Consider the following 15,724-nt stretch of genomic DNA (forward strand, 5'->3'; position numbering starts at 1 on the left):
AACCATCTATAGTGAAATCTGGTGCCCTCTTTTAATATGCAGGCAGAACAGTACATACATAAGGTGTTTTTTTTTTTTTAAATAGTAATAAATCCTACTGACAGATTTCAGTGATAGGTGCCCATAGTTTTTGCTTATTTTCATCCTAGTGTGGAGTTATCCCAACTCCATCCTTCAGAGAAAGACCACTTTATTGTCTGTGGCTGTGTGCATGTGAGCCTCTAGAAGAGCCCTTTGTGCTGCTGATTAAAGTGTATCACCAAGCCCACAGGTTTCAAAAACCTTCTGAGACAGGGATTAGGATACTAGGGTTTCCAAGATAGAAAAATATCAGGACACACAGCTACTTACTGTGTAAGGTATTAGTTCATGTGGAAACAGAAACCTCACAATTCACTGTTGCAGGCAAGACAACCAAAATTTCACTCCAAAATACAAAGGTAAAGGAAACAATTTCAAGTTCCATGTTCTGCTTGTGAGCCCCTTAGGTTCTGAATGCTTTGAATGCCCATATTGGAAAGCAAACTTATGTAAGGATTTCCCTTTCTGATCTTTAGTACTTGGTTAGACCACCATCTAGGCTTGGTCTTAAAGTAAATCCACTAAAGCTTGTGGTTGGTCAAACTTTTTAATAAAAATCAAAAGCACACATAGAATAATGTACTTTAAGCTACCACTTGGATTGCCCTGAATTTTTCCTACATGATATATTTTTACATTTCTTTGTGTGTATGTATGTTTGTGGGTACATATATACCATAGCATACCTTATAGGAGCTGATTATCTGCACAATGTGGATTTCCAGGAATGGAACTCAAGTATTGGCAGCAAGAACCTTAACCCACTGAGCCATCTTGCTGGATTAGTCCAAGTTTAGTCTTCCACCACTGATACACTACCCCAGCCCTTTCCCACAGCAGTCAGGTGTCATCCTGTTCAAAGCTATCATGATCTGGCTACCAGATTCAAGGAACGTTTTGTTACCTTGCACGTTTCACTCAATGCTTAACCCCAGGTATTTCAGCATGCATTTTTACATGATTTCCACAATCATCAAAACCAGAAAAATCAACATTGATAACTTCCATATATAAACCATATTAAAACTTGCATCAAACATGAGACTCCCACCTGTAATTCCAACATCTAGGAGGCTGAGGGATTCCCTAAGTTTGGAACCAGTTGCACTGTGGTTAGATCCTGTCTTAAAAACAATAAGCAGTTTCTTTGATCAGACCAGGACCACATGAGTGCTAAACTCAGTCTGAAGTTCTTGATGCATGGTGCAAAAGATAGGGATTAGAAACAATGGTAGTGGTTTGTAAGGCAAAAAAACAAGTCCTTGCAAAGTGGACTTTAGTTTTACATTGTACTGAATGTAAACTAGATTTTTCTGGTGTTGAGGAATGGCCCTGCACATAGTACATTCTCTACCACTCAACGAGGGCCGCAGCCTTTCTCTTGTTTATCTTTTTTTATGTGCATTGGTTTGCCTAGTGCCCCTGGATCTGGAATTACAGCCGACATTTGGCTGCTAAGATCAAACCCAGTCTTCTGGAAGAGCAGCCCATGCAAATACTCTTAACTGCTAAACCATTCATTAGCCCCCTCCCCGTGTAAAATTATTTAGCCAGGCACGGTAGACTGCAACTGTAATCCTAAACTGAGAAACTGTCTTTACCACCACCACTCCACAAAACTCTAAATTTACTCTAGCTTGGGGAGACCTTAAACTCATGATCCTCCTGCATCATTCTTTTAACAATAGAGATTAGGTATTACCATTATCCCACCCTCCCCTAGCCACCCAAGTACATTTTTTTTCCTAGATGGTAGTCTGTGTTCCCTGTGCTTGACTCAAGTTCCTGAACTCAGCTGACCATCTCTGTCCTAGAGCAGCTGTTGGCTAACTACAGAATAACTAGTACAGTCACGCACCAACACACCAGCCTTTTTTCACCCCTAATGATAAAGTTCAAATCCAGAGTTTGGCTCATGGCAGGCAAGTGTTGTACCACTGAAACACTCAGTTCAAAGCAAAAAAATCTATGGGACTCTGGATAGGGCAGAAATACACCACATAATTTAAGACAGCTAGGGAAGGGTTGGGGATACGGCACGAAGAGTAGGTGGCAGTGTTTCCTAGCACCCTCAAGACCCAGGAAAGAGGCATTTGCTTTACTAACATACTTAACGATGAATTGTTTACATTCAACTTCTGTGGCCAAATGCCTAGGGTCCCCCCAATACTAGGCACTAACTGAAGTTAGCGCTAGATCCTACGAGTGAAGAGCAGTCTCCAGGCTTACCCCAACTTTGGATGCCCATTAACAGTTTCGGGTTGACACCTGCGCCTAAGTCAAACTGGGAACTTCTCCCTGGATTTGATAACTTGCTAGAGTGGATCACCAAATTCAAGGACACGCTATCCATTCCAAGGATATTACAAAAGAGACAGAACAACACTCTGATGACACATGGAATAAAGTCTAGGAGGGTCCTGAGCCCTGGACTTGTGTCTCTTCTTGTTCTTCCTGATACTGCAGATGAATCCACTGCCTTTCAAATGCTTCGTTTGAGGGATTTTTAAAAATCCCTCAATGAATTTCCACTGCTGCTGCACACCGTCCTTTTTTGTAGCTCCTCAAATATGTCAGGCCCCCTCTGAGAAATTTACTCATTCTCCATACCTCATTTCAAAATTAGATTTTTTGAAATTTAATTTATTATTTTTGTTTGTTGTTTTTTTTTCGAAACAGGATTTCTCTGTGTAGCCTTGGCTGTCGTGGGCTCGCTTTGTAGATCAGGCTGGCCTGGAACTCAAGAGATCCGCCTGTTTCTGCCTCCCCAAGTGCTGGGATTACAGGTGTGCGCCACCGCGCCCACCCAGAATTAGATTTGTCATACACCCTCTGAGCACCTTAGTATTTAAATATTCGTACAATTATTTTATACAAAATATAAAAATAAAAATCAGCTGGGTTTAGTGGTTAACATCTGTAATCCCATCGTTCGCTAGGCTGAGCCATGATTATTGCACGGAATTTGAGTCCAACCTCAAGACCCTGTCTCAAACAAACGAAACAATAAAAAATTACGATTATAAACTCAACTAGCTCCATTAGAGTTACGCTATTTACTCGGTTCACTTTTATTCCCAGAAAAATCTAGCACTTGCTCCGAGGTCAAACATTTGAATGCACCCAAATGAAGCAAAGGGAGACAGACAACTGGAAAGCTTAACTCATAAAGTAAAAGTTCTAACGCTTTCAACATTCTCCCCACCTCCACCCTCAACAGTTAAGAACAAAACACGCATGCTCTCAGATACCTTGGGTCTCCAATCTCAGGCAACCCCAGCATCCTTCAACCCCCCAAAGTCCGAGTCCAAAGTGAAGCCACACAGTGAAACCCTCCTCCACCCCCGCACAGCCGATCGGCTCCAGCCTCGGCCAAGTTCCTGCTCTCTACCCGGCGGCCTGGATTCTGGACTTTTGCTCGCGAAGCCCTGATGCACGCAGGAAACAGCGCTCGGGCGGAGAGAAAGCAGGACCGCGTCGAGACGTTTCCTCCAAGCTTCTCAACTCAAACACGGCTGACCGTAGGCACGTACGTACGTGCCCGAGGAGCTGGACTCCGCGTCGCGGAGCCTCGGATCGAGGGCGAGGAACCAGGGGCGACGACCGCTCTCCGCCTCGCCCTTTAAGAGCCACCCCCGCTCCAGCCCGCGGAGGCCGAGAGGAGGCTCGCGAGAGCCACCGAATTCCGCTCGCTTCCTCCTCCAGCGGCGCCGGGCCGGAAGGAAGGCGGTCCCTCCCGCTCGCCGGCCCATACCTCACAAGGCAGCGCGGCCGCGGAGGCAGCCAATCACATCGTGTCTTGCAAGCAGGGGCGCGGGGAGCCAATGGGAAGTCGCGGCGCGCGCACGGCCTCTCCTCGCCGCGCCGGCCCCCTCCCTTCCGCCTGCCGCCTTCCACTCCGCCCCTGGCGGAGGAAGTGAGATCAGAGGCCCCATGTGAGCGGATTGCAACACATGCAGCTGCCTGGAGAGAGGGAGCCGGTGTCCTACGTCAGAGCCGCCGCCGCCGCGGAGCCGCCGCCGGGGAGGAGCAGCCGCTACCGCCCAGGACTGGGCCCTTAGGTAGAGTGGGCGTAGGGAAGGCCGGCGCCCGGCGCGGCGGGCCGGCAGGGCGGGGAGAGGAGGGCAGCTCGGGGGTGGCGAAGAAGGGGGCCGCTCTGCCCCGGCGGCGGCGCTAACTCTGTGGTCTTGGTGTCTCCGGGCCCCGCCGGGCCGCTCTAGGGAGGAGGAGGCGAGAAGATGGCGGACGACCCCAGTGCTGCCGATAGGAACGTGGAGATCTGGAAGATCAAGAAGCTCATTAAGAGCCTGGAGGCGGCCCGCGGGTGAGCGCCGCGTCCGGCCCCCCCGTGCCCTCTTGGATCCCGGACCCCTCAGGATGGCCGCCCCCGCGCCGCATGGCCGGATGAGGAGAACCCGGCACTAGCCAACTCCCGCCTTCTGGACCTCTGGGTAGTAGCCTCTGACTGGAGGGCGAGGGTCGGCGCGGCTGGCCAGGGAAGACGGCCTTCCCCCTCTTGGGGGTAAGGAGCCTGGCTCCCACGGCTCAGATCACTCGACCCCCCCCCTCCCCGGATGAAGCCACCGCTAGTTTTGTGCGCCTCTCAGGCCCTGAAAGCCAGCTCCTCACTCTCAGGGCTCCTGGTGCTGCCACCCGACTTGGGTGCTGTTGGGGGAAAGTACTTGGCGTTCCTTTCCGAATGCCCTACCCTGGTTTCCTCTCTTCCTCTCGCCTCACGTTCCTCAGCCAGGCCTCATTAAAATGGCCTCCCCCCACTTGGACTCCCGAGTTACCGTGTGGGTGAAGTTTTGATGGGGTGTAGAAGAGAGTTGGCCAAGAGAGATCTTCTTGGCTCCTCTTTATTTCTCCGGGTCTTAGACTTCTCCCAAGATGACTTACTTGCCCAAGTTTTCTAATTAGCCGGGAGTTTCCTGGTTTTAGCTGTTCCAAGACCCGCCTATAAGCCGAAAATGCCAGCGTGTGCGGGACGGGGTGGTGGTGGTTTTGTGTTATGTGCACAGTCAAGAGAAATCCAGGTAGTAGAGTCCCTGTTGGCTTTTCTGTGGAACTTCTTGGGAATACCACTTTAGAGTTGCCTGGTGGACTAACAGTGCGTTGTGGAAATTCAAAACTGACTTAAAGTGAGCATTCAGTTTCCTGTAAGTTTGTTTGTAGGTGTGTCGGTTCCTGGGTGAATTAGCTAGGTTGAAGGTAGCCATATGTTTGTTTTGTGTGAGAGCGTGCCAGAGGAATTCCTGTCTGTTCCATGTTGTTTTGTTACTTTCCCAGTTGAGTTACAGAAACTTTTTACCACTTGGAGTATCCCCAGCCTAAAAGTGGAACATTGTATATTCCTGTTTTCCAGAGCATTCTTACAACATTGGCCGCCTTCCACTGCCATGTGGAAAGTAGGTTTCAGCACACTGATGGATAGATTGACAGTGACAGTGACCACCTTAGCGCTGAGCTCGTTAACTTTTGAAATGGAGTCGGCTTGATTCGACTTCAGTCTGTGGTTTTTGAGGCAGTATGGTTTTGCTGTGGTGTTTCATTGTTAATAAGTGAGGAGCACTAGTTTCTGTTTGGGGCTAGACCTTTTGGTGTTTATTCACTCCTTTGCTGTGTTGTAAAATCTTGACTTGAAGTTAGATGCTTTTATTATAAGTATTATTTGTTTTTTTAAATTTAACAGAATATAAAGACTTCCTCATAGGAACTTGTACCATGTGGTAGAGTGAAAAAAAATTCCAATGTGAAAGTAGTTAATAGAGGTCATGGTTCATTATGATGCCAAGAAATTAGAAACTTACTTTTGTTTTAATAGGCTATCTTCTGTTGTGTTACTGAAGCTTTTTGTCGGGCATTAACATTCTTAGATTGCTGCTGTTACACTGTTTCAAGTCGGAATTGAACCTGTAGGTTGTCTCAGTGCTTTTATTTAGGCAGGCTGAACATTAGAGTTTGGATACAGTACACTCTCTGAAACAAATCCAATATGAATTCCTTACTGATTTGCTTGTTTGAGTGAAGTGGCATTGAACCTAACACTGCTTCATAAGCTCCATTTCTTTCTCCTGGTTGATGAACAAACTCATTCTCAGATTTGTTTTTAGCCATAGTTCCTAACTACTTATACATTTTGAGGCTTTCTTAAAAACTGTTGGAAACTTTATTTTCCAGTTTAGAAAAGTTCAGTAAAGTTTGAAACATGCTAAACAGTATTTTAGACAGGATTATGCTGTCTAAAATAGCTAGGGACTCTTTGCTAAGGACTCTAAACAATGTGGTTGATAATTTTGGCCTACTTTGCTTCATTTATCCAGGATTTGGTTGCGCCTTGAGCCCGTGAAGATGTTAAGATCCTGTCCGTTTCTTGTGTTAGAGAATCAAAAGTTTATTGTATGTGGCTCATAACTTTCTTGGTATAAATCAGTTTATCTTGGGAAATGACAAGATTTACTTTTCATTGTTGAACTGTGTTAGACTTTAGATTTTTATAGTGTTTTATACCAAAAAAAAATTAATGTTTTAAAAAAATTTTTAAAGCCTGCTGGCCTCTAGCTCATTATTTGGTTGCCTGAAGCTGGCTGGACCTCTTGATCTGCTTCTGTCCCCTAGGTGCTAGGATTACAGGCCAGACCTACTCTGCCTGGCTAGTACTGAAATATTCTTAGAATAATTGTGATGAACTTAAAGACAAACTGAATAGCAAATGGATCCTTGTGTGCCAGCATTGGGTTTGTACCAGTTGGACTTCAATAAACTAAGGTTTGTAGTCAGGTGCAGCTAGCACAAGACAGAAGGTAGCGATAGGTCTTGGAGTCGTCCCTGAATGGAAGGAACTTGTGGGCAGGGTTAGGATGTGGGCCCACCTCCCCCTGCCCCATTAGCCTTCTTTCTTCTTTGTGTGTGTGTGTGCGTGGTTATGTGTGGGAGTCAAGGGATGACTTTGGGTCAAGTTCTGCGGCTAGTTTGTTGTTGTTGTTGTGGTTGCATCAGATTCTCACCGTGTAGTCTTGGCTGGCCTGGAATTCAACATATATCCCAAGATGGAGATCTGCATGTCTCTGCTCATATGTGCTGGGTGTCACCACACCCAGCCTAAACACCACTTCTTAAAGTTTGCCAGCATAAGTAAGTTTGAAGTTTACTCAGTCAATCTTTTGATATAGTAGTGTAGTTAAAAAGAACTACCTACAAAATGGACTCAATAATTAAAATTGTTGAGAGGATGCAGTAACCACAAAATAATTCATTGAGCGTTTAGTCATAGACGCTTTGGAATAATTAATACATTAATAATTAACACATGACATTTAATAATCACAGCAATAAATGTCAGCATTTGATAGACAAAGCAGTGAGGCTGAGAGTTTAGATAACCTCCTGACTCAAATGTCATGGTATAAAAATGTAGGACAAGAAGATTATAAAACAGCGGCCTATTTGACTTATGATAGGTTATTCTAAACTTTGGTTTCCACAGGTGTAACTGTGCGTAGTAATCCAAATACGTGCAAATTCTAATTTGTGAACCAGTGTGCTATATTTTGTGTTTTCCAAAATCTTCAAGACTAGTGTGTGTGTGTGTTGCTTTTGAGATAGAGTTTCTCTCTGTAGCCCTGGCTGTCCCGGAACTCACTTTCTAGGTTACACTGGCCTTCCCCTGCCTCTGCCTCCTGAGCTCTGGAATTAAAGGTGAGCACTACCACCACCAGGCTGCAGAACTATTCTTAAGACTTACTCTGATCTCAGCAGGCTGTGTTGTTTATAGAACAGCATCTGCAAAGGCCTGAGTGCTGAAGGGAGAACTTGGTAACCCTGTTTTGTACCATCTGGTTTTTAAGCTGGTTAGGGCATGCCTGTTTTTGTTTTCCTTTAAGTGAGGCTGGGTATTAAAGTTATATGTACTAGAAGGGTAACTAGCCAGTTGTTTTCCTATATATAAGCCTCCCTTAATGCATGATTTTATCTGTGGTTTTGGTTACTATTGGACTATTGCCCCAAAATGTGGATGGATAAACATGTTCATAGCCAAAACTGGATCTAGGGCTATATGAGTTGAGCCACAGTTGATTTCAAATAAGGAACTTAAAGCAGATGAACGTTCTAATCTTTTTGTTTTTCTTTTTTAATTTATTTTATTTTATATACATTGGTGTTTTCCCTGCATGTATGTCTGTGTCAGAGTGCCAAATCCTCTGGAAATGGAGTTAGAGATAGTTGTGACCTGCCATGTGTGTGCTGGGAATTGAACCCAAATCCTCTGAAAGGCAGCCAGTGCTCTTATTTGTTGAACTATTTCTCCAGCCCTGTTTTTGTTTTTTGAGATAAGGTCTTCTGTATTCTAGGCTGGGCTTGAGCTCTTGATCTTCCTGCTTCTGTCTCCCAAGCGTGGTGATTACAGGCATTGAGTCACCATGACCAGCTCATCAGTCCAGCTGCTGAAAAAGTAACCATCCCTAGTTCAAATCAAGGTCAGTTGAATACAGAAGACTGTTATATATACATTTTCCTCCTCCCCTCCTCTGGGGGGAGGGGATGGGAGAACATTTTCTCCTGTGTTTTTTGTAAGACAGGCTTTCTCTGTGTCGGTAGGCTTGGCTGTCCTGAACTCATTTTGGTAGACCCAGACTGACCTAAAACTCACAGCAATCCTCCTGCCTCTGTCTCTTGAGTGCTGGGATTACAGGTATATGCCACCACACCTGGCTAAAAAGGAGCATTGTCAAAGTAGTGAATTTTAGGAAGTTTTGTTTTTACTTTATTTCTCAACATTCTTTTTAAAATGAAGCTAAATTTGGATTTTAAAGATGCTTTAATAAGGTTTAAGCATGAAGATTAAGAGAACTTGTTACTCAGAAGAAAGTAAGACACACCCAGAAAGTGGTGTGGACGTCTCAGAAAACAGTAGGAAAGCATGCTTTCCATGTTCTTGAAGGGTGCTTGTGACAGGTGGAACCTTAGGCCAGGGTTACAGTTTCAGTGCTAGTGTAGATGATTTTCAGTACTCCCTCCAAGAAGAAAATCCTAAAAGGAGTACCTTACAGTCAGTCATTCTTTTTTCTCCCCATTCCTCTCCTCTATAATCAGCATTTGAAAATATGTATTGAGAGGAAGGGTACTGGAGATTGAACTCAGGGTTGCAAACAAGCCGAGCAAACATTTCAGTCCATTCTTAAAGATACTGGTTTTGCTTCTAAGGCTTGAACCCAAGGACTATCCATTCTAGGCAGTCACCCTGTTACTAAGCCACAACCCTTAGCCCTTAGAGTCTTGGCGGATAAGAAAGGATCTCACTTGTATGCTTGGATTGTCTCTGACTTGGCAGCTGTCCTCATAGGCTTTCATATAACTACCTAAACCTAATGATTCAGGCCCTGAAAATAAAGGGCTTTTATTCATCCCTTTGTCTTATGTATCATGCCCCCATCTCATTTAAAAAAAAAAACCACAAGAGTCAAGAATTAGAATATTTATGATTGGAGGAAGAGATAACTATAAAACAAACCGCAGTGGCCTGTTTTGACATCTGAGGCTACTTGATGGCTATACACTTAACTATGTGTAGAAATCTTGGATTAGTGATGTGTGGCATAATGAGGGTTAAAATAAAATGTCTAGCACTGTGTTTCTAATAGAGTGAGTTTTACTATGTAGCCTAAGTTTATCTCCAACTGGCTATTCTGTCTCAGCTTTTGGAGTACTGGGATTATAAGCATCTGCCATTATTCCTGGCTGCAAATGTTAGTGCTTTCCTGTTACCTACACAAACACTGAACCTTTAGAAATGTCTTACAGGTACTAAGTCTAATGGCACAAGACTGATTTTAGCTACTGGTGAAGCTCAGGTAGGAAGTTGCATGTTGCAAGTCTACCTGGGTGACTAAATGACATCCTGATTTAAAATATAAAAAGCAATCTTGTAATGTGACTCCATGGTAGAATACTTGCCTACTACGTTCAAGGTTCTCGGTTCAATCCCTACCTAGTCCTACCAAAAAATTAGAAATAACCCAAGGGAACAGATCAGCATGGTGAGAAAAGGGAGACTGGGGTTCAGAATACAGTTTAATGGTAGAGCATTTGCCTGGCATACACAAAGGCCCAAAGTTCAATTCTGAGCACTAAAGGAAAAAAAATGTTTGGGGGCTAGTGAAATAGCTTAGTTATTAGTAAAGTACTTGCAAGCTTAGGGTCCCTGGAACCCACATAGAAGCTGGGTATGCTAGCATGACCCTGTAATCCTAGAACTGGGGTTGTAAAAACAGTTTTTGGGCCTTATTAGCCAGCCAGTCTTGCTGATTGAGCTCCAGATTCTGGAAATAAAGAAAAATGATGGAGAGCAATTGAGAAAAACCATTGTTAGCTTCTGGCCTCCACATACACCTGCACGGAAAAAAGTGGACAGAAAGGAAAGGGCTTGATGAGAGCATAATAGGGTGTGGTGGTCTTCCTCAGATACCCTTGCATGTGTCTTAATTCAGAACTAATCCGAACAGCTATAGTATTCTGGACAAGTTGTCCTGTATTCTGGATCTGGTGAACAATCACACTTTGAGTTGAGTTTCTTTCTTTTTTTTTTTTTTTTTTTTTTTTTTAGTTTCAGTTCTTGACAGACATCACATTGTGGTAGGAGATCCTTCCAGGGAGGTCAGACTCTAGACACACTTCTCAGTAAGCAGGAGTGCAGTGTAAGAATACATTTATGGCACACGTAGTAAGGTTTGTCCAGTCCTCTCCCTACCACAACACATAGAGCAGTTGGGTTCTTTTCCAGGAGGGCTCTTTCTTTGAACTTAGGGGCTGAATGTGTACTTGTATGCCAGTTAATACCTGCTTGTGAGAAGACTAAAGTTATTAGCTTCATAGCAGGGTTTTCATGATCTTAGATTCTGCTTGAGGAGTGGAAAGGGAAATTTTGCCTGTCCATTACCAGGTCTGTCCAGTTGATCATTTCCAGTAGTGATATCTGAGTCCAGCCTATTCTCCAGGAATCTTAGAATAGAATCTTCTCCTAGGATACGTTCTGTAGGTGTCTTTCCATTCTTTAGCAGCCTGCTATCTTAAGAGGGAGTAAGGGGGTTGGAAGGTTTGAAGCTCATTTCTATCAGGTTAGAAAATTATGTGTGACTTTCCACTTCGGTACCAAGAGCTTGGTAAATCTGCTGCTAATAACAGGCTTTATCAGTTGCCATTTGACAGACTTTGGACCCTTGGTTGCTATCTTTATTCTTGTTGCAACCCTTCCTATTAGGTTCAGTGGACTTGGGTTCCTGGCAATTTATAAATTAATGTCATGCAAATAACCTGGGGCTGTTGGCCTATAGTTGGTGTTTTGAGACAGGCTAATGCTTTGTTGTCCAGACTACTCTTGAACTTTCCATAGTCCTTTAGTCTTAGCATCCCAAGACCAGGATTATAGGTGTCTAACATTGATCCTTTAATGCTTTTTTGATGTTACAGTTTTTTTCCCCCTACTAGGTTTTTGATGTTGTTTTGAATTAGGTTTTCTCTCTGTAGCCTCAACTGTCCCAGAACTCACTCTGTGGACCAGGCTGGCCTTAAACTCCGAGATCTGCCTGCCTCTGCCTCCCAAGCGCTGGGATTAAAGTTGTGTGCCACCACCACAAACCTAAAAGTTTCTTTTTAAAAATGAGAACATGGTCTGCTGGCCACCCCTGGAATGATAACAGACCATTTTCGGCCCCATATTAAGTACAGTCTAACATAGTAGTTTGAGAGCTTAATGTAGGCAATGATTAAAATCTTTTTGTTTTTTATGAAACTGGGTCTCATTCTGTAGCCCAGGCTAGCCCAGAGCTCATAGAAATCCTTAGCCTCCCAAGTTCTGTTACTTAAGGCATTAGTAACCCAAGCCCAATTTATAGTCTTGAATGAGGTATTGAAAACTATCCAAAAAGAAGAATTATGTAACTACAAGGTACAAAAAATATCTTAGCAAAAAAAAAAAAAAAAAAAGTTACTGCAGGTAGTGGTGGCACAATCCTTCCAACTCACAGATCTCAGAGTTGGAAGCCAGGATAGCTAAGGCTACACAGAGAAACCCTGTCTCCAGAAAAAGTTATTTTGAGGGGCTAGAGATATGGCTTAACAGTTAAGAGCCCTCCCTTTAAAAAAAAAAAAAAAAAAAAGATGACTTGTTTGCTTAGTATGTGCAAGGCACTACAGAAAAGTGGGCCCTGGTGTTAGTGTTGTATAATATGGCTGATGGGGAATCTTTGGTATAAAGCTGTGGCTGCCGTTTTACAGTTGTCTTTGTGATGTTGCATTGCTTTGAGACAAGAGCTCTGAAGCTGGTTCTCCTGTTTCTGCTCTCAGTGTGCCTCATAGCTGGTGTGGTTCATTCTTATTTTGTCCTGGGGATTGAAGTAGTTGAAATGTTTTTGTAGTATTGGAAATTGAACTCATGACCTGGAATGCTAGGCAAGTGCATTTCCACTGAGCTACATTCTTGAGTCCCAAAATTCTTCGGTTTTTGTTGTTTAGATTTACTAATTTATTTCAGTTGAGTGTGTATGTTTGCGTAGGTGCCCAAAGAGACAAGAAGGCAGATGACCTCGGAGTTACAGGGTGTTGTGAGCTACCTAACTTGAATATTGGATATTAAACTCAGGTCTTCTGGAAGAGTAGTACTTGATCTTAATCGCCGAGCCATTTCTCCAGCCCCCTAAGTTTATTCTTGATTAAAAGCAAAATAGCCTCAAATTGAGTGCAAGCTTAATGTTAGTTAATTGTGGATACTGACTTTAGAATATTGAAACAGTAGCAGAGCATTTGTATATATGCTTACAAATTGGCATATTAAAGTTGGCACAATAGAATTTAAGAATTAGGAGTGGACTGGTGATGCAGAAGTTAAGATCATTGACTACAATAAGTGAAGTGCATTTCTTGTTGCTGTGCTTGGACATGAAGCCAAATATAGTTAATACCAAGCACAGACCACAAAGTTATGTCCTGGTGCTGATTTTAGAAAAGTTTATTTTATGTATGTATATACAGATGTGTGGCACGTGTGTTTAGAATCTCTCATGTCAAAAGGTGTTGAGTTTCCAAGAATTGGAGTTATCAAGACTACTTTTCCAGAGAAAAGTAACTAACTAGCATACCTTTATAACTCTATAACGAATCTGTTAATGAAACAAAGCTTTTAATGTTATTCCATGGATGAAATTGAAGTTCAGAGACTTTGTAGTTGTCTAATACCAGCCAAGTTTAGAGATACTGTAGTCATTTTAAATCTAGCGTCCTGTTATGCACACCTGGCTGTCCAGGAGCTCGCTGTGTAGACCAGGGTGGCCTCAAATTGAGAGTTTGCCTCTGCCTCCTGAGTGTTGGAATTAAAGGCTTGTGCCAGCATGCCCAGCCAACACATTTGCTCTTTTAATTTTCAGTGTGTGGGTGCTACGTCTGTACACACACGTATGCTTACAGAGACCAGATGCAGGGGTCAGACCCTCAGAATCTGGGGTTAGACAACTGTGAATCACCCTGACGGTGGTGAGCACTGGACCACTGTCCTGGAAAAGCAGCCAGTGTTCTTACTCCAGCCCTGTTTGTTCCTGAACGTTGATAGTGACAGCAATAGCAAAGACAGTTGATGGAGTTGTGGCTTTTGCTTTATTTCAAAATTCTTCCACACTGTCCACAAAAGGGTTTTTCAGTTTGTTTGTTTGTTTATAGCTCTCTGGCTAGAGCATTGATAGTGAGATCCTAATACTGGTTGTGATGTTATCTCCTTGTATTACATTGTTTTGAAAAATCTAGAAAAAATTTCCAGCTTCTGTTGCTTCCTGGTGGAATATTCCAGTAGGTACTGTTGGGATGTTCTTCTAGTAAGGATGGCTATTACCCTGTGTGTTTCTGTTTTAGGGGATTGAATAGTCGTGCTTTCTGTAATGAAATGCTGAGATGATATTTACAAAATGGAAAATGCTGGTGTATTTGAAGTATTCTATACCCAGCATAGGGGCAGGGATGTTACAGGACCACTTGTATAAATCAGGTCTTTTCTTCCATCAGGTGGGCTTCAGAGATTGCTTGTTGGTCGTTAGGCTTGACAGCAAATGCCTTTACCCCAAGCCATCTTTCATTCTTCCCTTCCTTCTCTTTTTGTAGACAAGGTCTTAGGTATCTCAAAGTTGGCCCTAAACAGCTTATCATTCTGCTGGCATACGCTGTTTATGTGCCACTAGCAATCAAACCCAGGGCCTGGCTGGCTGGTCAGGCATGCTGCCAACTAAGTTACATTTCCAGCTTTTCGGCTAACTTTCTAGTCCCTTTGAACAGTCACCAAATTTCTTCTGATTTTGTATCCTAACCAATTTCTGTCTACCTCTTGACCTGCCTCATAGATGGTGACATTAAAGTGAGGGTCATCAAAATAAAACAAAAAACAGTGTGGGATTTATTTTGATTAAAAATAATAACCTAGTTTGAACATTTTGTTTAATTTTTATTTGAATTGGTGTTTTCCCTGCATGTATGTCTATATAGGGTGTGTTGGCTCTCCTGGCGACAGAGTTATTAGACAGTTGTGAGCTGCCATGTGGGTGCTGGGAATTAAGCCCAGGTCCAGTGCTCTTAACCTTACTAAGCCATCTCTCCAGCCCTGTTTTATTGTTTTTCAAGATAAGGTTTCTCAGTCCTCCTTTTTTTTTTTTAATTTTATTTTTATTTCATGTGCACTGGTGTGTTGCCTGCATGTATGTCTGTGTGAGGGTGTCAGATCCCCTGAAATTGGAGCTAGAGACAGTTATAAGCTGCCATGTGAGTCTGGGATTTGAACCTCTATCTTCTGGTACAGAAGCTCATGCTCTTGACCACTGATCCATCTCTCTAGCCCCGTTAGTCCTTCTTTAGTGATATGAAAGCTGACAGACAGTTAATTATTTTAAGATAACATGTCTGTTTCTCTCTAAGGTGTGACTTTATTGAGACTGGATCTCACTCAAAGGAGTTAGAGTTACAGATGGAATAGAAAATGTTTAATTGATATCTTTTTTTTTTTTTTAAGATTTATTTATTATGTATACAGTGTTCTGTCTGCATGTGTGCCTGCAGGCCAGAAGAGGACACCAGATCTCATTACAGATGATTACAAGCCACCATGTAGTTGCTGGGAATTGAACTCAGGACCTCTGGAAGAGCAGACAGCGCTCTTAACCTCTGAGCCATCTCTCCAGCCCCCTAATTGATATTTTCTATAGCAGCTTTGAATAAATATCTGATGTCTTCTTACAAGAAAGTCTATAGGCATCGGATGTGGTGACACTCACCTTAATCCCAGCACTGTCAAAGCAGAGTTCCAGGGCAGCCAGAGCTATACAGACCCTGTCCTGAAAATCCAACAAAGCATAAGTATTGAGGCCCTGTGAAATGGCTTAGCATGTAAAAGTGCTTCCTGTACAAACCTGAGTTGGCTCTCCAAAACTAATGTTAAAGTGAAAAGAGAGAACTGACTTCCACATGTGCAGTGTGGCATACTTGGTTACATATCAAACCCACAATAACAAATATGTGAGCCAAAAGATGACATCTTTTGTCCACCTCAGACATCCACACATGTGCTCACACACAAATAAATAAATAAATAAATAAATATAATTAACATAGTGTA

The 15,724-nt window shown here is 43.1% G+C and overlaps 1 protein-coding gene across 1 annotated transcript in view; it reads left to right on the plus strand.

Annotated features, from left to right (window-relative positions):
* The first annotated feature begins 3,949 nt into the window (after window positions 1-3,949).
* The window catches only part of Etf1 (eukaryotic translation termination factor 1), a 31,476-nt gene continuing 19,701 nt past the window's right edge, over window positions 3,950-15,724 (plus strand). Inside the window, exons 1-2 of the mRNA XM_055625432.1 lie at window positions 3,950-4,142; window positions 4,302-4,405. Coding sequence (XP_055481407.1) covers window positions 4,320-4,405 — 86 coding nt within the window. The 5' untranslated portion in view covers window positions 3,950-4,142; window positions 4,302-4,319. The remainder of the gene's footprint in view (window positions 4,143-4,301; window positions 4,406-15,724) is intronic.

Source organism: Psammomys obesus, unplaced genomic scaffold (genome assembly GCF_907164565.1).
Source record: "Psammomys obesus unplaced genomic scaffold, mPsaObe1.curated_primary_1811, whole genome shotgun sequence".
Classification (NCBI taxonomy): Eukaryota; Metazoa; Chordata; class Mammalia; order Rodentia; family Muridae; genus Psammomys; species Psammomys obesus.